Genomic DNA, 25,929 nt, shown 5'->3' with positions numbered 1-25,929 from the left:
GGTTATCTTGAAACTTCAATAAAAGACACATGTAGGAAAATAGTTGGGCCCACATTCAAAAGGACGGGATCACCAAAACCTACAAACCAGTTGCTGTATGTCCCGGTATGTTGCACAGTTTAAAAGTGGTGTAATTCAAGAGCAGAAAAAAAGACGAGCATGGCTTACTTTATTAAAGGTTTTAAGGAACACACATTTTGCAGTGATGCTGGAATCATAACGGTTTCAGTTTGACCTAAATAAATCAAAACACTGGTGCTTGGTACTTGCTGTAAAGATGAATGCAATAGATGTGTAGGTGATTGTCATCAAAATCGCAGGATAAATGTAATCAAAACCGCTCTTAGGTTGGACGCCACATCTGTGGTTATCATATATGACCTATAGGTGACAGGGAAAGTTTATGGACGAGTCTTACGGAGAGGAAACGGTGCGTCTCGGGAGAAAGTATTGACATCAAGCTATAACAAAGAAGCGAGTGGTTTTGAAATGCTTCTAGTTACACTGGTTCCGCTCACTCCCCGATTCGGACATCCTGACAGAGAGCTCCAAAAAGCATGAGAAAAAGGCCAAAAACAAACCCACCAAACAATCCCACCTCACCCAAGATGAACCTGAACCATTCAATTCATATGGCACAATTTCCCTTCGTTACTTAACACTGTCTGTCCTTCTTTAGCATACAACAATGCATCATCACTGACAGCTTGCGCTAGTGGTCACGAGGTGAACTCGCCTAATGCCCCTTGAAGAAATAACCCACTGTATAACACGCCGTATCACTTCATATTAAACAAAGTCAAAGTACAATAAAACAATACATCTGTCAGCACAGAAATCTCCATAAATATAATAAGACAACTGAACATCAGTCATGAGAAAAGACTTCCTGAGGAGCAGAAAGATGGGCGGGGGTCGAATGTACACACTTGGCTAAGGTAACTGTAGTTTTCCCGTACTCATGGCACAACACATCTGAAAGGAGTAAACACTTTTCCAGCAGCACATATTACCCCGCCCAGCCACATAAAAAACACAATAAATAATCATTTTAAAACAAACAAACAAGAAAATTAAATAAGAATTTCCAGTCATTCTTATAATAGATCATCTCAGCTGACATGGATGCTTCATGTGGAGAACGTACACAACACACTCGCACACACACAGAGCTAAAATACTTTGCGATCCTCCCAGACACACGCAGTAATTCCTTCACTACAGTAGACCAACAGTATAAAACTCAACGGCCGATATGGGCAAGCCAGCGCCCTTCACATCATGGAAAGTTTCATTACAGTACATGACAACGTAAGGAAAACGTCAAACAAAATAGCTATCGAGGCTCTGGACCTAAGATGGAGAGAAAAAGAGAGAGAAGCCAATACCAAAATAACGACAGCATCAGTAGGAATTTCACGTTATAAAGTAGTTTTCCCTGTAACTGTACTCTCCGCGGTCGTAAACACGCCTTCGCGGAGTAAACGGTAAATGAACATCCTCATCATGGAACTATGTCATTACATGTTCAGTAGCTTCATTATTTTCACATCTTTTTTTTTTTTCTTCATCACACCCTAAACTTGATGAATCCTGTTCATCATCCTTTTTTTTCTTTTCTTAATTCATCTTGTCTTTATAGAAAACACCTAAGTACCAGCTTGGTTCCTTCACAGTTCATTATAGTGCAATGAGAACATGCGCTCCCTCGCTGGCGAGAGGACAAGCTGCCATCAGTGCCTCATGTCTTTCCCAGAACGTTTGACCTGGGAGGGAGATAAAAGATGCCGAATGAGAGATTGGCGCAGAATGTCAGTCATGTACACATAGCAGCAACTGTACGTTCATGGTAAATTACGAATATCCTCAGAAGAATTTCTTTTCAAAATGTATTACAGTAATAGCATGTGTGACATGAATAAATGGATGCTGAATGTCGTCACAGTTCATGGCGTCCGACAAATGTTACATTTGAGTGGCAATTACCTGAGTGCTTTCCACCTGTCCTTTTCGACCTGGTTCTCTGGACTCTCACTCTCATAGGATGCAAGATAGAGTCCTGCCGGTGAAGCATAACATTCAAAATTAGAGTGTTTGAAGTCGAATACCTCCATGAGGCACACCTGAACAACCCCATGAGCGCAAATGAAAAAAATTATACATGCAGCTGATCTTAACTTTACATGCGCAGATTTAATTGACAGAAAAGTCATTTGGGAGACCCTGTTTAATGTGTTCATTATAGTGGTTGTAGTTTTCAGTAGGCGAGCACTGCACGCGTCAAACCAGAAACTTTTTCCAACATGGCGCTTTGTTCATGTAGTTATATAATGAAAATATTGGTAACACCTTTTTAATTTGAAGTGTTTTGCAAAGTGCCACTACAATCATGAACATACGATTAAATTAATACCTCTTTATCATTGTTCATTAAAATTGACAATTATCTTTGTAAAGGTAGATTTTTATTTTATTTCTTTTTTGACACTGCACTCCCTCGTCAAATTTTGGAGGTGTACCTAAATCGCGTGGAGAATGTGCACAAGACATGGCATGTACTAACCATCCTCACTGAAGATGGGGGCAGTGTTGAGGTAATGGAGAATGGTCTGATCCTCCTCAAAGGGGCACTCCATCTGCTTCCAGATCATGAATTCCCCAACTTGTCTGCCCAGCTCCACAAATTTCTAAAATAAGTCCAAAGTATTTTCAGAAACAAAATGCAACCACAATGTCATTTTTGTTTTTGTTTAGTTTTTTTTTTCTGGGATGGTCACAATAAACGAGAGTGTCTAACCTCAAAGTTAACATGGCCGTTGGGAAGTCGATTGGCACATCCTTCATTCAGAAAGTAAATATCTTTAATGAGAAGGCTGAAGAAAGGGATCACGATCTGAGGAGGAAATAGAAAGTGAGGACAAAGCAAGTGCAAGAACAAAAGTCGTAGCGAGACAACACGGAGGCCGACCTTTTCTCTGTTGCTGTTGGCCGTCCGAGAGCGATGGGCGGCACCTCTCAGCGCGGTCCTGTAGTTGTAAAAGTTTCCTGTAGGATCCATCTGATGCTGTCAAGGGAAAGCGCAACACTGTCAACTTCATATTCGGACCTGGTTTAGCAGCGGTAGCATCATATAAACAAATACCCAGGTTGGTGAGCATCTTTCATGGCCATGGGTGTACTTTACGAAACCTCGATTTATCATCTGGGGTGAGGATACCTTCTCGAATGTTCCAGTTTACAATCTGATGTGTATTTTGTGCAATTTCACATCTTACTTTTTGGTGTACCAGGGTAGATTTTGGTCTGTCCAGTAGATGTTGAAAAAATATATATACGCTTTCATTTCTTCTTCAGTTTCTTTTATTTTAAGTTGATGCCCACATGATGGTCATCGGGTCGATGTCACTTAATCGACGATGCGTCATTATTTTTTTGGTTGTCAACTCTCGTTATGCAGAACCGTTTGCCTTCAGCCTCCAAATCCAAGCTTGGTCTGCACGTCATAGACGTGATCGTTCCCGAGGGATGCCGCGTCCCTCGCCCTGACTCGCTCATCCCATCACATTCCACCACCATCTCAGCCTTGCTAAACGTCCAGTTCATGTAACGCAATTGCAGGGTCGCAACTTGCTACTGAAGTTCATATGCCAGGATAAGAATATAAATCTGGGCAAATGCAATATATCCTACAAATATGAGTTCCATTTAATACCCCACTTCGGTAGGATATGATGGACTTCAATTTTCAACATGGAGTATATTCTGAGCTACTGTAAATGCAGGGTAATATTATATTCTGTTCTGATGCGGTTAATAATAATAGTTCCAAGTAACCAAATATTCTGGGCTACTTCATTGAGGTTAAAATTTGGGTCAAGCGCTCCAAATTAGGAAATACATTTGGCTGGTATTTTACATCTCATTCGGTCTATAACAGTCCAGGACACTTGAATCCATTGTGCAGTCTGCGAAAGGGCTGTTTACACATTTGGCTGTTACACTACTTGTATCTGTTGCCTAGGGAATGGGCCGACGGTATTTTCTTACCTCTAAAATGAAGAACTTAGCAGTCTTGGCTTTGCCCCAGGTCTTCTTCAGTCTCGACACAGGACTCATATTCATACCAGCTGAGGGGGAGGCATATTTAAATTATTCATGGATGCGCTACCTTGTCACATATTTTGAATTTTATTCATTTTTTTATTAACGTGTACTGTTTTCTGTATTTTCTTTCTAAATGAATGTTTTTAAATCTATGTACTGTTGTTTTAAGACGACCCCACCCGGCCACACTAGCAGTGCTTCAGAGCACAGCTAATGGGGATTGTAACAAATAAACAAGCATACAATTAGTGGACTCACAGATGATGGCCATAAGTGAGTTGAAGTTTCCGATGTTGAAACACTCTCTGGCCACATCGATAAAAAACTCTATCACCAGGGCCCTCTGCTTCTTTTTTGCAGGCTGAAACAGGCGATAAACAACCTTAATAAGTACAGAGCAAAATCGATCAGTGTGTTCATTATTTTGCTGAACCTCGAACTAAGCGTTTCTTTCACGAAAGGTCAAACGCCTTGCTTGTCCCTGGTTGCAAGTTTACTGCCACAGAAGATTCATGGAACCAAACAGAAATGACATTTAAATAGCTGAAATCAGAGCAAACTGATTTGGGTCTTAAAATTAAAAAAATAAAAATAAAATAAAATGAACATTCAGATTCGTTCAGATAAAAACAAGTGACTGCAGAAATTCGTGCATCAAGAAAACGTATGTACAAAAGTAACCACTAGAGGGTACTCACGATTCGTAACAATTTTACTGCGAGTTCTGGCAACAAACAAACCTCTTTCAAGTTTAAACTCAAAATAAAGCAGTTGCATAATATATAAAATGTGCACATAATGTGCATTTTTTTCGAGAAAGAAGTTGGTGCCATAAAGTTGTTTTGAAATGAGTAATATCACACATTAAACATGAACAAATGCATCACTTGTTTTTGTTCCTTTGTTTCAGAACTCAAATATCGAAGACCTTTTCTCTGTTCTCCAAGTCGATTTCTCTCAAATATTATTCACGAATCTGTCTCAATCTGTGTGAGGCAGGTCACAGGTGTGACAGTGCAAAAATGCTGATTAGACAGCATAACCACACGTGTGCCTTTGGCCACCCGCAAAAAAAGGCCACTCTCAAATGTACGGATGTTGACATTTTTGCTCCGTATAAGTGCACCAAACTCCAGTTTCCTCCCACATACCAAACACATGAACATGCATGGCAGGCTAATGGAACACTCGAAATTGTTCCTAGGCATGGTTGTGAGTGTGAAAGGTTGTTTGTCTCTGTGTGCCCTGCGATTGGCTGCCAAACAGTTCAGGGTGTACCCCGCCGACTGCAGGATGGCAGCTAGGATAGGCTCCAGCACGCCTGCGACCCTCGTGAGGATAAGCAGATAAAAAAATGGATGGATAAGTACACCAATGTCCACTACTCACCATGCAGATCTCAGTCGCTACCAGATAACAGAGCCTGTTGAACCACCTGACATACGCTTCCAGGTTGGAGGTTTTCTTCTGGTCACCAAAGCACGGTTGTTGCTGATGCGCGCGCGCACACACACACACACACACACACACACACGCACACGCACACACACACACACACACACACACACACACACACACACACACACACACACACACACACACACACAACCGCAAACAAACAAACAAGCAAATAGAAGTGAGTAATGGAAATGCTTCCATAGGGAATTGCTCTCATGGAAATTAGTTTCCTGTCTGCAAGCATAAATGACAAAGACAGCGGTAGGCTGAGAGCAGTGGCAACACGATCGATAGCATGAGGAAGACCCGACGACACCTGAGAGACGGCAAGCAAATACAAAAGAAGACCCCAGCATTGTTCAACACAACAGCAGAAATGACACTGTGCTTGTTGTTACCCTGAAAGCATTTGTGAGTGAATCCAAATAGCCACATAGCACAAGATAAATAGATGACCGTAATAAAATATTAATATGGATGTAGTTGCTTCTAGCGAGTCAAACACACTTAAAAACGTGCAATCATAGGCTATAATTAAAACTTCACTGATGAAAACTTACCTGGGTTCCATCTAGGGGGTCTTTCTGAACGAACGCTTGAACAAACTCCTCCGGTCCAATATGAGCCAAATGTTCCTGGAAAACACACACGGATGCACACATACACATTCACGATTATTTCATTTCAGCAATAAAAGTCAATCGACAGGAGGAAGTAATGATGCATTCATGTGACTAATTGGAATTTTCTGAACGGGGTGCGATATTCTCATTGACTATGATATTGTCAGTATCGAACATGCAGAAAGTGAAAAGACTCATTTGACCTTTTGTCAACTTGTGCTGCCATCAAAATGAAACCAGTCGCATACATCGACTTTGTTAGGCTTGTAGTTGTTATGGCTCAAAGAAATAAATGCAAATCGTAGTCATGTCAAGTGTGACCGTGTGGATCTTTGTTTAGCGTGTGTGCGTGTGTGCGCGCGCGTGTGTGTGTTGTGTAGGAGTGGGAGAGTGTGAAGCTGTCAGATCTAATACACTCACTGCAGTTTATCCACGTAGTTTGCTGCTGCCCCGGGCGCATGACTGACTTGTGGGGTGATGTCAGCACTCAGAAACGGGACTACACGCTTACACAAATACAAGCACCCACACCACATCCATGCGCCCACACAGGAACGCACGCACACGGACCGGAAGAGACTGTGCACGCAATCGGTGGTGTTCTTTTGTCATGTCGTTTGTCTCACTGCATTTGTCTGTTAAATCACTGCAAAATGGGAGTGCACTACTCAGCTGCGACCAGCAGAGGTGCTGTCGATTTCATGTCATCTAATTTGCGGCCGAAAGAAGAACATGACGTCACACATAGGAAGTAGAGATACATCCATGCATCGCTTCTGGGCAGCATTAGCAAACGCAAAACAACAGCGCAATGGAAACATTATCCCGTACATCCGGTTATCCATTTTCCTTCCTGTTGTTATTCCTTATGTTGGGGTAAGTTGCAACCTATCCCCATATGACTTTGGCTAAGAGGCAGAGTACACCCTGAAGTGGTTGGAAGACAAACAACCATTCACACCATAATTCGAACCTCTGGACAATTCATAGTCTTCAAGGAACCTAGCATGCATGTTTTTGGAATGTGGAAGGAAGCTGGAGTATATGGAGAAAAGCCAATGCAAAAGAACATGCACATGGCACACAGGAAGGCCGCAGCAGACTCGAACACAGAATCTCACAACTGTAAGACTGACGTGCCAACCAATGATGCACCCCCGCTAACAAAGATCGGTTTTTGCAAAATAACTATTCGGCTGCTGTTCTTGATGACGTCTCAACATTGTGATATCCTTTTGAGTTAATAAACTGTGTGGAGTACAAAAGAACAAACAATGAGTCCATATTGCCCCATGATTCACTTCTTGTGAATTCTCCTGAAGTTCCCCGGTGTGCCTCCTTTCATGATGAACCCCCAAAATTAAATGTCAACAATACTATTTTCACTTTGCGCATTCCGATGTGATTTCAACGCTTGACCAACCTTGGCCTCCCTTCGCCAATCCTCCACCAACTGTTTCTCCTCATCCATCTTTGTTATCACCTCATTTCCTGATCTCGGGCTAACCCCCCAGCCCCCAACCTTCCTTCATCCTCCCCTTCCCTCCCTCACCAGTTCCACGTGGGTGAGCTGCTGAGCCAGTGTGTAAGGGTCATTGCAGATGGAGAGCATGTCCTTCTGGATGGGCGGGGGCTTGGTCTTGAAGGCCACGAGCTTGTCGGAGATGTAGGAGGCATTGAGGGAGACCTTGATGATGCTCTCCTCCCCCTGACTCATCAAGGCCAGCCTTTGGCTCAGCTTCTGTAGCACCTGGTTTAAAGTTTTCCAGTAGGCCTGAATAGAAGAAGAATCAGAGGAGAGATCAGTCAGCAAGTCTTAGTTGAAAACAATGTATATTTTATCGGTAGGTTGTAGATCCACACCAACGAGTATTACGGCCACCCTGGAAATTAAATAAAGACTCAAATAATATATAAATATCTAAAGTCAAATATATAAGGGTGTAAAGGCAAGCTTTTAGAAAAATGACGTTGGCCGTTGCACAAAAAAGAAACACATACGAGCCGTAAATAGCAACACATTCATCACCGCCGGACCTTCCCTTCTTGCTCACCTCAAATCTACTTCCTCCATCTTACCCTTTGCTAAGAATCCTCCTTCTCTTCTATTTTTCCCCTCTGTGGTCGGTAGCCCTCCCCCCCAAATGTTCTCAGAGCAGCCATCCATCCGTTCTCTCTTGAGGCGGCGCATCCAACCATTCCTCTTAACGTCCTTCTCTCCTCTCAACCATGCCACGCAAAGATTGCATAACACCGTGCTACGGCTACTAAGCCTCACACTGACACAGTGGCAGTGATTTTGCGGAATCCATTTCCACATCACTGCATTCCTCACTTGAGCTTATATAGCATATTTGCATGATGTAATTATGGCCAGAAATACCGCATGGATGTAACTTGCTTCGAGTGTAGCGTCCAAGAAACATTCCCAAACAAAGATGGAATAAATATGATGGAATGACCTCATCGCAGGGAGCTATCCTGTGGATGATGTCTTTCAGGAGTCCAACCATCTTCTCCTCCTTAAAGTCAGAGGGGAATGTCTCCGTCCACTCTGTGAGCAGTTGCAGGATCTTCGGACCAAACTTGCGCACTTTTGCCTGTTGTTGGATGAGAACAATCATAAAGCTGGTCATCCAGTTGCACGCTGGCAGAAGAACGGGACTCGGCTGTGCTCTGAGCTCTGTGCGTTACGGAGTGCTGTGTGGTTTCAAATGTGAGGAAGTGCCCACCGTATCAAGTGGGCTCTGGTCCAGCTGCTGCTGCTTGATGCACAGCTCACACACGCGGGCCAGCAGCTCCGGGGGAGCGATGAACAGACGGGCGCTCAGCAGGAACGTAAACACATAGGCTTTCTGTCATAGGACAGAAGGAGACATTATTTGCCATCGTGTCAACAAAAGCATGTCATCTGTAAGCGAATGACTGAATGGTTTCGAGTCTCTGGAGTGTTGTACAGTAAACCCCGCTATACCGCAGTTCATCATATACACGCTGGGATATCTCAGATACTCAAGCAATTTTTCTTTATGGGATTTTACAGTACGCACATAAGTCCACATTCGGTGCACACCTTCATTGTAGTAGAACGTCATGCCACAACATGCAAAGCAACACTGAGGTATACTGGAGGAGATGCAGCGTAATTAACAGCAAGAAGAAGACGTCCCTTCAATGTAACACAGTACCTCATTTTGTGTTGTTTTTTTTATATTTGCTGTATCCACAGAGTATATGTTTGGGAGTATTGTTAGGAGTCCATTGAAGGTTTATAATCACTGGAGCTTCTACTGGATGCTAAATTCGGTAAGCCTGTCTGTTTTTTTTGTGTTGGTTTTTTTTTTTGCCCTTTATTGTAGCTTTGGGTAGCGCACTTCCATGAAGAGAAAATGACTTCGTTGAAGTGTCCATTGTGTCTAAATATACAATACAATGTTTAATTCTATTTTGTTTTGTGCAGAACCTTTGCAATAAACTCCATCTGGGAGTGACAAATAAACACGTTTTGGCTCTTATTTGGAGAACTGTGTGATGAGCCTTCCTTCCTTTTCTCGTGATTCGATATTCACCCATTTCGTGACTGCGAGACTCAGAAAAAGCCCTAAGAAATACTTTTTAATAAGCAGGTTTTGATAAGTTTAAGTGTATTTTCATAGGATTCATCTTTTAACTTCATCATCAAAATGGCATTTCTTCTTTCAGCAGACGCACAGAGCAGAAAATCACAGATGCACTGGCAGCAAATCTGCTGTACAATAATCGATGCACTAATGTCAGGTCATCTTACGAAAAGAGATTTTTTGTTTTGTTCCAATAGTGAAATATGGCTTATTTTCACATTTCGCTCAGATTCATAGTAAGCGATGCATGAATCCCCAATGCCTTATGAATGAATGCAAAAGCAGGAGGTACAATATTTGGCGCTGAACCCAGTTACGATTATTCAGCCTTGTGTTGGAGGTCAGCGCTCTGCCAAGTGTTTTGCTCGTGCCCTTTACCTCGGGGTAGTAGTCAGCAGTAGGCACGAGATTCTGGATGAGGGTTTCCAGTGAGGCAGAGCTGATGGGGGGCCCATCAGCCAGACAAGCCGCGGGCCCCTGGCCCTCCTGTGCAGCCTCCTCCTCCTCCTCAGGCTCAGCGCAGGCCAGATGGGGGCTGAAGCCACTAGGAGTGGTGAACATGGTGCCTGAGCACAAAGTCTGGGGCATTCCGAGCTGGAATAGAACAAAAGTGAAAATCAAAATAGATTGTGAGCAAACAAAAAAAATTGGAATTTCATTTTGCTCGGGGAAAAAAAAACACGACAAAACAGTCAGATGGTCGTGGTACTGTCTACTGTATGATGACATGTGTTAGGTCCTCTATTTATCCTCCCAGCGCATCATTCACTTTACACTTTGTTGTCACTGAGGGTCCCCCCGCCCCAACAGCTGTGGCGTCTCCCACATGACAGAAGACCCAATGAAAATATGGGTCACTCAGTTGCCAAGGAAACCAGCTGTAAAATGAGTGCGTGGCCTCCATTTCTGCCCTGCATGTCTTTCGCTGGACGAAAGTACTGCGGTTACGCGCTTTAAAAATTCAACATGTTGCTTCCCTCACTGGGCTGACACTGCATCTGAGCACCGGTGAACTGTCGTGTAAGCTGAGATACGATACGAACAGAGGGTCTCATGTTCCTCAAGGTACAATTGTTATCGGGGGTGAAAAAAAAACAAGCTGACAGAACTCTTGAGCAACATGTCATAAGTTATTAAGATGATGGCCGTGCCTATTCTTCCCGCTGTCTGTCAACCAGGGGGTGTGGCACAAACACTGCACTGCATTTCAAATTGAGAACATTTGAAAACGTTTGTTCATTTTCTGAAGTAGTGAATGAAAATAACAGTGATTCCCCCCGCCCCTTGAATACAAATACATTACAAATGCTATTTTGACCAAAATCATATTTACAGATCAATTTACACTCGTCTAGGAGCCTTATGTAACTGTGTCGAATCTTTAAGTGTATGAATAGTTTCTTCCTGGACCTCGTTAAATGTGAATAATTGTCTCCCAGAATACAGTATATAGGCTAAAGACGATTAAAAGTAAATACAGAGAAACAGCAGGAACCGAGGCCAGCTGGACAGAGGCGACTACTCGAGAAATGTAAAAATGGATGCACATCACCTAGTGGAGAGAGCACAGCGGCAACAACAACACGAGCAAAGACATTGTAAAATAATGTCCGAATGGCAGCTGCCTCGATAGTTAAAATAATCTGACACGGTTTGTGATTTAGGGGGTCCTTCTGTGAAGGTTAGCAACAAGATTGGGCAGTTAACTGTTGAACGCTTGCATGAAGGGGCGGGTGAGGTTGTCTGTCAACTTGAAGGCTGTCGCGACCATATCGATGTCTCCTTGGGCAAAATACTGAACTGAGGCGATTGTGTAAAAGCACTTTGAGGACCTTGGTGGTAGAAAAGTGCGATGCATGTTAAGCGCATTGATCATTCTAGAAATCCAAGGTTGATATGGCAAACACTGTTGCACACAAATAAACTCAAACAAATGAAGATACTGATCAATTCAGCACATCCTTTGTTGATGCAGGAAACTTGAGAATGGCAATTTTTTTTTTTTTTACCCATGGGTGACCTTCGACTCCCCGCCCCTCATCCAGTGCTGTTCAGCCACCTCAATTGAGCAGCATCCCCAGTGTCTGCATGGGTGAAAGGTCAACTACTCGCTGACGCACATGTCTCGGGTTTCCTGTGAGAATGTCTCCATTTCTCTTTGTTCCGCACCCCCACCATTTCTTCTGAACACGAGAACTTCTTCATGCATGTGTAGACACCTCGATCCAAACACACACAGACAGGCAAACAAAAGGCTAGAGACGGGGTGGGTGGTCTTACTGGCTTTCTGAAACCTGGAATTACATCTCTATAGCGATATGCCCCGAGCCTCTTTTGCATGTCCTAGACTCTAGAATCTAGAGTCTAGAACATGCCTAGAACCTAGAGTCTAGAACAGAGGTGGGCAAACTACGGCCGAATCCGGCCCGTTGGTCTTTTTAATCCGGCCCGCCGAAGGTTGGTCCACAATTAAGGTTCGATGTGAATGATTACATTCATTTCAATTGGACTTGTAATGACAGGCATTTCACCGCCAGGTGGCGCATTGACTTGAAATTGCAGAACACGGGGAGGGGTGGGGGGATCTTTTCGACCACCTAGGACCTACAGGTTATGTATCGCTCTACTTCTACTGGTGTGATCACAACCCATCTGCAGCAATGCACAGGCTAAAATAGGTTATCAACACTGTTGTCATTTAAAAAAGTATATTAATACAGTACTTTCATGCTTTTGTTCCTTTTGATGTTTGATATGGACTGTCAACAAATGCAGTTGTTTTTTTTTTTAAATGTACCATAACTCGTGCTGACCTGGCCCTTCTGTCAAATTTTAAAAGTCAATGTGGCCCCCGAGCCAAAAAGTTTGCCCACCCCTGGTCTAGAACATGCAAAAGTCTAATCAATTAAACAAAAAAAATAAAATACATGAGAAAACTGTCAGACATGTTGCCTCATTTTGTGACATTAGACTTCAAAATAAATCAAAATAGGTCAACATGGCATGTTTCCCTCTCAAAATGTGATGTGTCACAATCTAAATTAGTTGCAGGAGTTGGTAGTGTCCTTGCAGTAACCTCCAATGGATTGCATTACCATGGAGACATGGCCTGATAAATGAAGAGGAAAGAAATTCGAGCTGGAAGAAACTTGTCCGTGTTGTAGGCTTAACTAGAAAAGGCAGAAAAATCATTTCCTTTACATATCAAACATCTACTAATCATTCCACACAGGCAAAACTTCGGAAACAAAATTAATTTTGTTGAGAGAGATTTTTTTTCCTATATGCGCACACTGTCAAAGACTTCCTGTATCATGAGAGATAATCTTCTATTTACAACTTTACCAGCCTGACTCCTCAACAGCAGCTGCCTGCTTGTGATTCATCATTGCCTCACAGCCATCATGCAGCTCCTATCAAAGTCTGTTTGGTCGGGCTGAGGGTAAATCAGTCAAGGTCTGTACGTGAATGACACACTGGGTTATTCTGTACGTTTACAAGCACTAAAAAAAACGAGTTCTTGAAATAAATAGTGTGAATTTAAACCTTTAAATAAAAAAAAAATAGCAAGTGGTGACCTCATTCAAACTTTCTGAAGCAACCTCTTCCATGTTGAAGAAGCAAAACTTTCCCAATGAATTTGACTGTGAAACATAGTCACTGGAAATAAATGTAAATAAGTAGTCTGAGAGTTTGATGAGACGTATTGGAATTTCCCTAAAGGCCGCCGCACACTGAGTGATGTAGCGGAACTCCACCCAAAACTCATTCTGGCAAAAAAATACATTTCTGGGTTGTAAGCGAGCGAGACACAGATGCCCACCACAAACCCGCCAAGCAATAGAAATACAGCACATAGAGTACCGGTACACATTTTGTAATTTACTAAAATACGTAACCATATTTATCATTCCATACATACCTGTGTATGAAGTATCAAGTATCAAGTACAACTTTATTGTCAAATGTACTGTATGTGCAACATACAGCACAGATGAAATTTCCTCCCTCTTAAACAGACAACAGACAACAAGAGGAGCCACTGCGGGTTCCTGCGCCGCCAAGTAGAGACGCTTGTGAGAAAAAATATACACGGGCAGCAAAAGTACCACAACGGCTGCATTCAAATGAATGGGAGCAAACCCTCCTATTCAATAAATGTCCATTTTTTTCATGGGTATTCTTGCCCCTGTCCTCTTTCAGTTGGAACTTGGGTCTTCCTTGACTGACATTCTACCTTTTTATGGATTAAAAAAAGTGATACGGCACAACATATTGTATAGGACCCCCAGAACGCAATACAAGCTCACACAGTTCACATCACAAGGAGTCCTTATGCTAAATCGCCCAATGTGTGGGAGTGAAGGGACAGCTGTCCTTTTTTTTTGCCATGATCGGGTTCTAGTTGGATTCTGAAGCATCTCGCAGTGTGCGGCGGCTGAAGAGCAAAATCACCCTGAGGCATTTAGTCACCTATACTTGTACATGGGTCACAACAAGCTAAAATCATCAGTAAAGTAGATGTTATGTGAAATAATCACAAAAATTTGCTTTACATGAGCTGGTCTCCCCTCATTGCGGTTCATCATTTATGCCCCCAGATATCACAGCTTGGTTTTTTTTGTCTTGTTTTTTGTCTTTTTACAGAAGAGCCAACTGCTAAAAATGAATTTGGAGTTGCCTGCCTTTGAAGTAGTACCACATTGTGCCGCAACATGCCAGTCAGCACTGGGGTCTTTTGGAAGAGATGCAGCAGAGTTGCTGTAAGAGCATAAAGATGATGAACTCCAGTCAAAATCGTTGTTCAGACAGAACGGAAAGAATACATGCTTGTCAGTTTTGTTGCCGCTCTTTATGAGTTAAAGTAGCACTTTGAAGATTTACAATTACCGGAACATTTGTGCCAATTTCCATTGGCTCGTTTATAGTGTTTCACCTTACATGTTAGCATTAAGCGAGTGGGCTTTGAATCGTCAGTTTTACATTACACGTTAACTGAGAGTGACAACTATTTCTCATTTGACGTAAAGGAATACAGTGGTACCTCTACTTATGAAATTAATTGGTTCTGGAAGAAATTTCTGAACTACAACATTTTAGAAGTTGAGACGCGTTTTCCATGTAAACGCCCTCACCCCCCCCCCCCCCCCCCAAAAAGACATAAATGTTTTCTAAAGCATACAAATGCATCAAAATATGTAACAAATACATGTTACAATTACATTATTGCACAATAAATGAGTTGTTTCATGTAAAAAACAAAGAATAAAGAATAAAAATGATGGTCATTTAACTTTTAACTGTGTCCTCATCGTTTTTTGCCCTCTTTAGTTCATGTTCTCTCTCAGAAGTGGTTTTTGCCTGGCGTTTTGTCACGAACCGATCCAAGGACGTTTGCTTTTGTCGGCTTTTAACGATCCTTCAAAAATGTCCAAGGCAAACATCAGCATAGTGAGCGATCGCCCGCCTGGTGAACACTTTTTCTGGGTGATTCACATTTACATAAAACTATCAGAACACCTCATGGCTTGAGGGGCGAATGGCAAGGACGCTGCATAGACACACATCTATCTATCTACACGCACAGACATGTCCAGTAGAAATCCCTCGTAGCCAATGGGATGCCAGGATGATGCTCGTTATTAGCCAATGGCAGAGCAGCTCTAAATATGTTGAATTCAGGAAACTCGAAGCTGCGAGTAGCAGCCCATATTGTATTTTTACCTTACGTATCTTAAAATTTCTTTCGTAACAAGAGGCAATATTTTCCTGTTGAGGCGTTTCGTCACTTGAGAATTTCGTATGAAGACACGTTCATAAGTAGAGGTGCCACTGCATATTGAACGGTGAGTTCAAATGTATTTGAAGCATGTTGAGGGGGATAAAATTATCGAAATGTCTCACATTTTTACCGACTTCAAAGTCTGGGAGGTATGCCTGCTCTGAAAAGATTGGCACTCTTATTTCTACATTTTGACCTTTTAATGTTTACTTCCAAGAGGTCAACCACAGGGACACGACTCTCACTCAGTGGCTGTGGCTTTGAATTAACACTGAATGAAAACCCACAACGAAATGCACAGCTAAGAACAGGTGAGTGTTGTGGTGTGAGCTGTAACCCCCATGGAGAGCTCCATGGCCAACCGCAGCAGCCCCGTTCTCTGTCTAGACTGAGTGTGTCATTGTTCAAGCCCCTTTATGGCGTGCATGGGAGCGTGCATGTGTCGTCTGAGCTTCAGTCAGCCTGTCATTTTGGCCATCGGGGGGGATCCACTTGCTTTGTTCGATTGTGATGAACACAATGGCTCAGTCTGGAGAAAAGTCATCTTTTATCAGCACTCTTGACTGTCCCGTCGTGTGCTTGTGTGTCTAGTTGTGAGTGAGTAAAGCGGAGGTGTGCCATCGTAGTGTCGATGAAACAATGACCTAAAACCTAAAGCTGTCAGACAGATTCACCACATAGCTTTTCTTCTTTGGTTTCGGATTATCTGTGAAACCTGTTTCACTGCATATAACTAGCACAACGCACACATACCTGAGTTTGTGAGAGAGTGTGTGTGTGTGTGTGTAGTAACTAGGTTAAAAGCGCAGACAGAAGAGGCTTAGTCAGTCCAAATCGAATGTCAATCTGACCTTTGTCATTACAGAGTCGAAGGACAAAGGTGAAGCTTAAATGGGGTGAGATGGAGTACAGTGGCAGCTTTGTTCCCATCCATTATCACTTTGGGGTCATCTTTTAGTGAAAATATTGAAGGCTACATATCATCTTTATCTACAATTGGGAATTTTTGGAGTGTGTGAAGAATTTTAAGGTCATCGCACTCATAATCACACCAGAAGCGCGTCAACTCATTTTGCCCACAACAGCAATGACAGACTGTGTGTGTGTGTCTCTCCCTCTCTCTCTCCCTCCCCCTTCTCTCTGTTTCTCCCCCCCCCCCCCCGGCCCCCCTCTCTCTATCTATCCCAGCCGTCTTCGGACAGTAGGTGGGGTACACCCAGAAATGGTTACCAGCCAATCGCAGGGCACACATAGACGAACAACCATTCGCACTCACAGTCACACCAAGGGACAATTTAGACTACAGTGTTCATTTAACCTGTCTTGCATGTTTTTGGAATGTGTGAGGAAACTGGAGTACCCGGAGAAAACCCACGCAGGCGAGAAAATGCAAACTCCACACAGAAAGAATCTATGACCTCGGCACTGTGAGGTGGAGGACGACAGACAAAGATAGACAGATAGATCTGGATACGGATGGGTAGAACAATGAATTAAACTGTGGTTAAAAATTCTGATGATTGTGTGGCTTTCGCTGTTGTGTCTGAAATCAGTCGAGGCAAAAATCGAGTAAGCTTTTTGACAAATTAATTCATGTGACATGACTAAATTCTCTTAAGTGTCGCCGAGGAGTAAAAATAAGGAAGTAATGCTTACTGACTGCAACGATGAGTCAGTTTCACAATACTTGAAAACAAACAACAAATGCCGCATACACCTTCCGCTTTCTTTTTATCTGCTGTGCAAAAGACGTCCCGCAAAGCTCCACTATGACATAAGTTCTCAATAATTGTATCCCACCTCGTTAATGATCTTCAAAAATAAAAGGTCCTCACACACTTTATATGATACCATAGCTGACTGTGCTTGTTTTCTTTCATACAAGACCTCGCAGACACTGCATTAAAAAGTCAGCGCCAAAAGAACACTTCAGAGTGGGGCACAACACCAGATTTAAAAAGGTCTGTTCCCATGTTTTTGTTTCGGCTGGTACTTCCCTGTTCCTGGATGGGATAAGTTTAGCCGTATAGGAAGGAGGGGAAAAGAGGAAAATGGTCTCTTGTCTACCAACACGAATTTAGCATCCATGTGATCGCTTCTTTCAAACATGGCAATATCCTCTATTTTGGAAGCGTGCGCTCAAAACATGCTTCCTTGCGCAATTTTGGTCCTGACACTGTTTTAAGAGTATTCTTTGAAAGAGCAAATTGTGCTTCCAGACAGGTGCAAGTTAAGCCCCACTGTCCTTATTTGTAACTCCAGTCTTGCTCCACTTGCACACACACCTATTCATTTCCCGGGAAACATTCTGCTTCTCCACTGGGAGGCTTTTGTACTTCAACATTTATCGACTGAATTGGCGATGTACACTTGCAAAGCTAAACAACATACTGTCTAGTGCTCCCATATGTTCACCCAGCTCACCATTGTGGTCCGTGGTGTGTCTTTCTGAGGAGGAGCGAAAGCCGCAAACAAATGAGTTCATTGTGCCTTCAAGGAAAAAAAATCAACTTGCTTGCACACTAGCACCCACACTGCAGCCCAACGTAGGATTGCGTTTCGGCAGAGGCATTTCAACCCTACCCCCTCCCATTCTCCTCCCAGGCTACGCTGCGACACATGTTGGGCAATCAAACTGACCGGGGACACCCTCCCCGAGTCCCTTTATTGTCATGAATGTGACACGGAGCAGGTTAACACGTGGCACCTGTTCCACGGCCACAGAGTCAACCCATCCAACTGCAAAGACCACCGGGAATTCTCCTCCACACCCCAACAAGCCATCCTCATTCTTGAGCGAGTTTGGACACACTTGTGTGCATACATATGGGTGGGTCATGTGTATGGGCTTGTACAAAGGGGCTGGAAGGGCTGGGAGTGTAACTTAGTCCCACCTTCACTGTACGTGCTACCATCTGCGCTACTATTCAGCCGGAGAGGAGGAGGGTGATCCAGTATATCTTTTCGACACTGCAAAGGCAAGCTGCATGCTTTGAAGGGTACCAGACAATCACCTAGTCAAAACGTTTGTTGGTTTCTCTCACAGAGGACAATGTTGTCAAAACGATCCTCATTCATTAAAAATGAATGAAAACACTGTAATACATACTACAGCCGGGCCAGTAGTTGCCAATGTTCCTTTGTGAAGAATGACTGAATGAAAACAAAAAGCATCCTTCATCATGTGTCATGACGTGATGGAGGCAATGTTATGGCACCAGCATCTTTTATCCAGTCCAATCCAAATGTATTTCCAGTTCTAGAGTACATTTAAAAACAACGGGTTTGAGGAAAGTGCTGTGCCAATCAACAAGGACACAATGGGGGTACACAATGGATGAAAAAAAGTGGGATTCAGTTTGGAGAGCGTTTGTTGCGACGAGTTTCTTGTTGTCATTTTCTATACATACAGCAATGGGTATGACCAACCCGTGTATCCATTTGTTGCCCTTCGTACGACAGAATAAGTCATGGCGCCCTGAAAATATATCATCTTTGTGTTCATCTATGCAAGACCAGATTTCACACCTAGTAACAAAAAGGACGGAATAGAAAGATTTGGCCAGTTTTCGAAAACTGTTCATATGCAGATCCATCTTTAGAATCAGAATCAGAATCGTCTTTATTGTCATTGTATAGCATACAACGAAATTTGGGTGCCACTCCTTAGCGCATTTCAAAAAAATAAATAATAAAATTAAAACAGGACTCTGGTCAGTTGACCTCATTTTCTTTGAACCAGTCCCTCTACCCCCCCCCCCCCCCGTATTTTTTATCATCGATAAAATGTCACTTCAACTGGTCTGAAGTGGAAAAAGTCAAACGATCACCCGAACAGAAAATTGAACAGTATCTGACGTGATGACACCACTCGTGTCATGTGAAAAAAAAAAAATAATACACTTTCTTTTCTAACATTAATAATGGGCTGTACACTCTTAAATAAATTAAGACTGTCTGACATTTGATGTGCAGCTTTATTCATACATAATTGGAGCTGAGATGAGGTATACACTTGCCGACAAGGAGGCTTATCTGCGAGTGTCCCTGCCGTTCACAATGGACGTAAATCTTTGAAAAAGATTCACGTCTTCTTCCACATATTACAATCTTACAACCATCCCTGAGAAGGGGGGGGGGATGCTTGCTCTCTAAATATGAATATTTATCCCCACTTGAGGGCTAGTGAACGGAAGAATGAGGGAATGAAAACAAGAGTGGAGCAAACCCTGAAACATATGCATGCATAATACCTCAAAGTCTTTAGACTAAATGAGCCGACTCATGTACACACAGATAAACACGTCAAACCTGCGATATATGCTGCCACCACGCTTACAGAGGCAAATTTGATAATCAGCCATCCACCGGAGTCATCGCGGCCGTCTCCTCTCGTGCAGATGTGATATCTATCTGCTCATTATGACTAACATGGGCAGATGCCGTGCGCCGTATCACGACCGATGTATGATGTCAACGCGGCGTAATTAGTGCTGGGGGAATACACAATCTTCACTGATCGTAATTCTTGCCTCATATATGCTAATATGATTAGAGAAAGCACTATCATTAGTTGGCTCAACCCAAGAAACCATTCTTTACGTTCTGGCTCAACATAGCGAGAGCAACATCTGCCACTCTATTAATAGACTTACGCTCCCCTCAAATGTCATTGTTGACGGGGGGGGGGGGGGGGGGAGGTATAACTAGTAATGTAACGTGCTGATCATATGCGAGGTGGCGTAAGATGTTTGGATAAGGGAGATAACAGAAGAGTCCAGTAGGATGCAATGATACTCCGTTGCTCTTTTGACCAAGTCAATCCATGTGTGTCAAGAGCCATGTGGCGGCAGCAATGCTCCTAATGTGGGCCTGTGTGCGAGCGTGAAGCGTTTCCATGGAGTCAAGGCTCCTGTTGGGAGGTAATTAGATGCCAGTTGAATTGCCCACTGCGGCTCCCTCACTTCTCTCCTTGCCATCCATCAAAATTCACTTCTGTCCCTGCTTTTTCACCCGACATTGAGGCACATCCATTTTTTGTCACAGTGACTCTCCTGATCAAGTTCAGCAGTCCGAAGGAATCATTTGAGGCTCTGGCAGGTGCAGCATCAAAATGGTTTGTCCTCCTAATCATCAATCCATTTTCTACGGCACTTTATCCTGCTCTGGGCCGCAGTGGACCACTGGAGACTTCCGAGCTGACTTAGAGGCAGCAATCAATCAAATGTAGAATTGAGTGAGAACTGACGCAATAGGTTTGACATAATTGGTGAAAATGACACAATTTTTCATCCGGGCTATTCTATAGGACCGTTCACTTCCTAACCAAATGTAGGGCAAAAATGCTATTTTGAACGTGGACAAAATAAATGCATATTTGCAAAATATGAGCTCTTAATGTAGTTATTTTTTGAGAGTACATTTTTGAATCCATGTATCCATTAATCCTTTTGGGGGGGGAGGGGGGGTTGTATTAAGTGGCCCACCCCTGCCGGTTTTACTTAATCTGATTTGTCTAACCGAGGTGTTTCCCCATTGAGCAGGAACACTTGCAAGATTTTTTGACACTGAGATGAAAATGCACACTGGGAATTTTTTGTTTTATTTTCCCCCATATATAATACCAAGTTCCTTTTTTGTATTGCACAACTTCCCCACGGGAGACCTCCTTAAAACATTTCAGCTCTTGTCAGAGAAACACTATTTGGATGAGACGCATTGACTTTGAAATTTACATCAAGTGAAAACGATGGACGTTGTTTAGATTAACAGTTGCCTCTCGAGCACGCCCTCATTGTGACCCACTCTCCAGGCATGACGAATATCCTCACGCCTAATCCAGCTGTTACATTCATGTACTGTAATAGTTTGATTGAGGGGGGAAACGGATTAGTCACGCCTGGGCCGCGAGGACCAAGAATGACATAATAGAAAGACGACTGTTGCTGTGTTACCATCTCAGACACTTCATTAGTGCGGCAACGGAGGTAGCCCACATGAAAATAACAATACAAACGAAAGACTTTTATTGTATAGTTGACATTTTTACTGTATATAGCACTACGATAAAAAATGTTATATCAAACGGCGCTAATTGGAAACATGGTATTGTATCAATTCACCCGATTTCCATAGTTCTTGTCCTGATTCGGGATAAAATGGGCCAATCCCAGCTGTCTTTGGAACACCCCTGGGCTACTCTTCAGCCAATCACAGCATGACAGATTAATTAATTGATTAAGAGGACTCCGACAACCTTTTGGGGTTGTATCAATCTTCCATCTAGGCTGTTTCCTCTCTTTCTGTTTTGATTGCCCTGACTCAAAACCATGATGGAATTATCTCATGGCTGTGGAATAGACAATTGGAATTCCTGCACAGACACCCACACGCACGCGCACGCCTCGGCCCTCGTAAACTACGCACCACCATAAACCTTGTGGCGGCGATAAAGCTGTCATTGCAAGCGGACAACTGTGTCTCCCGGACTGTCGCCCTGCCCCAGACAGAAAAAAAACCTCCTGCCCTCGTCTTACGCAAACGCTGAGGGGCCTCACACTTTGCAGACCTGTCTCACACTCTCATTAAGAGGAACACACCTGGTTCTCTCGACGCACCGAAGTCGAGTTGCAGGGTACGACGTATTGTGTTCTCTGTCTGTACCTGCACACTTGTGGTGACTCATGCACAAGTGAGCGCTTTGGGAGGAAGTCGTTCGCTCAATCGACTGAATATACTAAATTGCAGTAAAAAAAAAAAAAGTACCCTTACTCAGCCCATATATATCCATCCATCCATTTTCCGAACCGCTTGATCCTCACTAGGGTCGCGGGGGGTGCTGGAGCCTATCCCAGCCGTCTCCGGGCAGTAGGCGGGGGGCACCCTGAATCAGTTGCCAGCCAATCGCAGGTCACACAGAGACGAACAACCATCCACGCCCACACTCACACCTAGGGACAATTTAGAGTGTTCAATCAGCCTGCCATGCATGTTTTTGGAAATGTGGGAGGAAACCGGAGCACCCGGAGAAAACCCACGCAGGCCCGGGGAGAACATGCAAACTCCACACAGGGAGGCCGGAGCTGGAATCGAACCCGCTACCTCTGCACTGTGAAGCCGACGTGCTAACCACTGGACTACCGGGCCGCCCGCCCATATATATGAATATCAAATATATAATTTTTAAACAAAAGGTCATTTTCTCACAGATCTTTCTAAATTTGTGTTGCACTTCGCTTTTGCCGAGATAATACATCCACCGCTCAGGTGCAACATGGTCAAGATGGTGATTCGTCAGCAGGATTATTGCACAGATGTACCTCAGGCTGCCCACAACAAAAGGCCCCTCTAAAACATGCACTTCTACTGTACTGGAAGACTGAAATACTTTATTCAGCGTCTCTCCTGCGGCCCTGTACAAAATATCCAACATGGCCACAACCAGGTTTTTGCAGACCACTGACCTCTGGGGAAATAATCCATTAATGATACATTTGTGGGCATTTTTTAAGGCTATGTGACAATCTCTCCAAACAAACTACTGTTTCAATGCCAGTGTCAAATTGAGCAGGCTTGTGGTGCCAAAATGGAGGTCTGTGTGCATGTAAGCCTTTGCTGACAAATTCTTCTTTTGATTGAATTCTTATCAACAATGAATCAACAGTGTCCGTGTTGCTTGCAGACATGCAGTGCCCTTCATTGCATTTTGTGTCAACCCTTCAATATTCGATCAATAAACAAACAATTGGAAAATGCTGGCAAGAAGTGAGATCTAAATTATTGACGCATTCCTAAGCGTTGAGGGTCCTCTAATTCAGAGGTCACCGCCCTTTTTGAAACTTCTTGGGTACTAATTAAGGCAGAGGGCTAACACATCAATAAACACTTCTGAAACAAGTTTGCACAAATGACCTGTAATGATCTTGGCATCAGTCATTAATGGTATGCATCTACGTGAGGACATTTGGCAGGTAAATGCTTCCTCGCAATAATTGCCAACAGTGTTTCAACAAGGTATGAAACAGCTACATATTTAATATCCATCCATCCATTTTCCGAACCGCTTGATCCTCACTAGGGTCGCGGGGGGTGCTGGAGCCTATCCCAGCCGTCTTCGGGCAGTAGGCGGGGGACACCCTGAATCAGTTGCCAGCCTATCGCAGGGCACACAGAGACGAACAACCATTCACGCCCACACTCAAACCTAGGGACAATTTAGAGCGCCCAATCAACCTGCCATGCATGTTTTTGGAATGTGGGAGGAAACCAGAGCACCCGGAGAAAACCCACGCAGGCCCGGGGAGAACATGCAAACTCCACACAAGGGAGGCCGGAGCTGGAATCGAACCTGGTACCTCTGCACTGTGAAGCCGACGTACTAACCACTGGACTACCGGGCGGCCTACATATTTAATATGCAACACTTAATTCCTAAATATCTCAGCCGGGGTTTACATTTTCAATTGATCGCATCCACAACATTTCGAGGAAATCACAATGTCCCATCAATGGTGAGCTACTTTTAAAACAGGCCCGCGGGCAACTCGTGTGCTCCTTGGGGGAGACCGACTGTCCCTGCCCGAGTCTACCATTAACCTACGCTCAGCAGTGAAGTCATAATTACTGTCAATATTTCTTTGAAAAAACACTTCCAGGACATAAATAGAAGACAAATGCATTCTTGTACCAACTAGTTCATTGTGTGCCGTTTGCACCCTTAAACCCATGTATGTTGTGAATAATCACTTGTGATTACTGTATGTCAAAGCCTTGATGTGCATTATTGCATCACTAAAATCTTACACTTGCATAGCGTATAATGAAGTGTATCCGCCACTCCTAAGAGTGCTTGACAACTACTCTGCTACTCTCAAAAAATTGCACAATAATGCCAAGTTGCAGGAAGCCGTCGCTCGAAAACTGAAATGGAATGGAACCCCATAATTACTGTATCATTCCTACCATCGACTGTTTTACCATGTCATCATGATAGCCGTGAAAAGGGCCGTTACAGCAGGAAAGCTCGTGGTGCCGCCGCAATTAATCAACGGTGGCCAAAACCAATTCAGAAGACAGGCAGTGCCTACAAGAACACACTGCCAATGTAGCCGAGCAAAGACACATTTCTCAGGGTAGCTTCCTAAGCTGGAGGAAGCTTTTAAGGTCCACAACTGTGATGAGAAGCACTGAGAGGCTGCGAGGAGCTGAGGGCGTGGGAACGACGCACGCAAGTGGCCTGACTGGTAATTTCAGCAAACCCCGAGTAGACTTCCTCCCCACCTAACTGGTTTGTGACAGAGCTCGCCTCGCACTTGTGCACCTTAAAGTAAGCTGCCGAAGACAGATAACAGATCCTTTTCAGCTTCCTTTGCCAAGCTTCGACATCCGTCAGCCTGAGGCAAAAAAAGAACTGCTATAATGCATCATTCTGATTTTTTCCCCCCTCCATTTTCTACATTTTGGGTATGGATCCTATGCATCTGTTCAACATGACACACGACCTGCCGATTCATTAGGTACACCTTCACAATCTAATTAAATCCAATGCAAAATACAAACATGTCAATGCTCTTGCTAATTCATTTTGTGATTATTGTGGTTGTACTGCCACAGTATTATCCTCAGGGGTGCTATTTTAATTCCGTCCGTACACACAAATATAGATAAACACATTATACACACACACACGCACACATTTCATATATATACTGTGTGTGTGTGTGTGTATGTATGTGTATATATATATATATATATATATATATATATATATATATCTTTCATTAGCTCTCATGAGTGTGCAGGTGTACCTTCTATTGTGGCCAGTGAGTGCATGAGTTGGCATCGAGCGTCTCTGTCTTCACCAGTCTTAGAGAAAAAAAATGCTTCCACACTCACTCAGCAGTATAATAGTTGCACGAACGATGAATGTCAACATCTGCATCGTAACACAGTCAAGTACCTTTCCCGTCACATGGTCACCAAAGGCGTGTGCAGGGTCCCCTCTTACGCCCCGAAGACGTGCACACACACGCACACACTCGCGCCAAGCACAATTAAATGCAATTATTGAAAATGGTCATCGTTAAGTTTCCAGTGGATGGCACGGTCAAGAATCACTTTTTTTTACAGAGGAAATGCACTGGCCAAGGGCGTGAACTAATACAATTAGGTTTGTAAGGATAATGTAAGAGTGCCCTTACCACCACTACGCTGCAAGCCCCATTCTTGATCCGACGTGTAGCTATCCGATATAAACACGAGTGCACCTCCAGATATCCTCCCCAAATGCTTTTACGTCCACGCAGCAGCACGATCACACTCCAAACAAGCAGCGCGGCGTGCG

At 43.5% G+C, this 25,929-nt stretch overlaps 1 protein-coding gene across 3 annotated transcripts; it reads right to left on the bottom strand.

Moving 5' to 3' along the window:
* Positions 1 to 152: 152 nt before the first annotated feature.
* LOC147208410 (ras-GEF domain-containing family member 1C-like) lies at positions 153 to 25,929 on the bottom strand. Of its 3 annotated transcripts, XM_086134599.1 has the most exons (15): positions 25,546 to 25,776; positions 25,394 to 25,451; positions 10,184 to 10,399; positions 8,918 to 9,040; positions 8,648 to 8,785; positions 7,738 to 7,959; positions 6,123 to 6,197; positions 5,494 to 5,595; positions 4,363 to 4,465; positions 4,048 to 4,127; positions 2,969 to 3,064; positions 2,798 to 2,893; positions 2,564 to 2,687; positions 1,987 to 2,059; positions 153 to 1,766 (listed from the first exon to the last, which is right to left on the bottom strand). In XM_086134599.1, the coding sequence occupies exons 3-15, from the start codon at positions 10,391 to 10,393 to the stop codon at positions 1,742 to 1,744; spliced, it is 1,467 nt and encodes a 488-aa protein (XP_085990725.1). In that variant the 5' UTR covers positions 10,394 to 10,399; positions 25,394 to 25,451; positions 25,546 to 25,776; the 3' UTR covers positions 153 to 1,741. The 3 variants fall into 3 exon arrangements, with proteins under 3 accessions (XP_085990725.1, XP_085990715.1, XP_085990734.1); XM_086134589.1 differs by lacking the exons at positions 25,394 to 25,451; positions 25,546 to 25,776 and adding an exon at positions 25,787 to 25,929; XM_086134608.1 differs by having other exon boundaries at positions 25,394 to 25,776.

The sequence above is a fragment of the Hippocampus guttulatus genome, chromosome 2 (genome assembly GCF_054856545.1).
Source record: "Hippocampus guttulatus isolate MCC_2025c chromosome 2, RoL_Hgut_1.0, whole genome shotgun sequence".
Lineage (NCBI taxonomy): Eukaryota > Metazoa > Chordata > Actinopteri > Syngnathiformes > Syngnathidae > Hippocampus > Hippocampus guttulatus.
Note: the sequence above shows the minus strand (reverse complement) of the source record. Positions and strands in the feature narration are given on the sequence as shown.

What these genes read in the sequence shown, in the direction of transcription:
- LOC147208410 (XM_086134589.1), bottom strand. Translation starts at nt 10,393, where the DNA reads ATGCCCCAGACTTTGTGCTCAGGCACCATGTTCACCACTCCTAGTGGC. An exon ending in CTGCTGACTACTACCCCGAG is followed by an intron (nt 9,041 to 10,183) that starts GTAAAGGGCACG and finishes GTCCTATGACAG; the next exon opens with AAAGCCTATGTGTTTACGTT. An exon ending in CTAAGTTCTTCATTTTAGAG is followed by an intron (nt 3,065 to 4,047) that starts GTAAGAAAATAC and finishes TTCCCTTGACAG; the next exon opens with CATCAGATGGATCCTACAGG.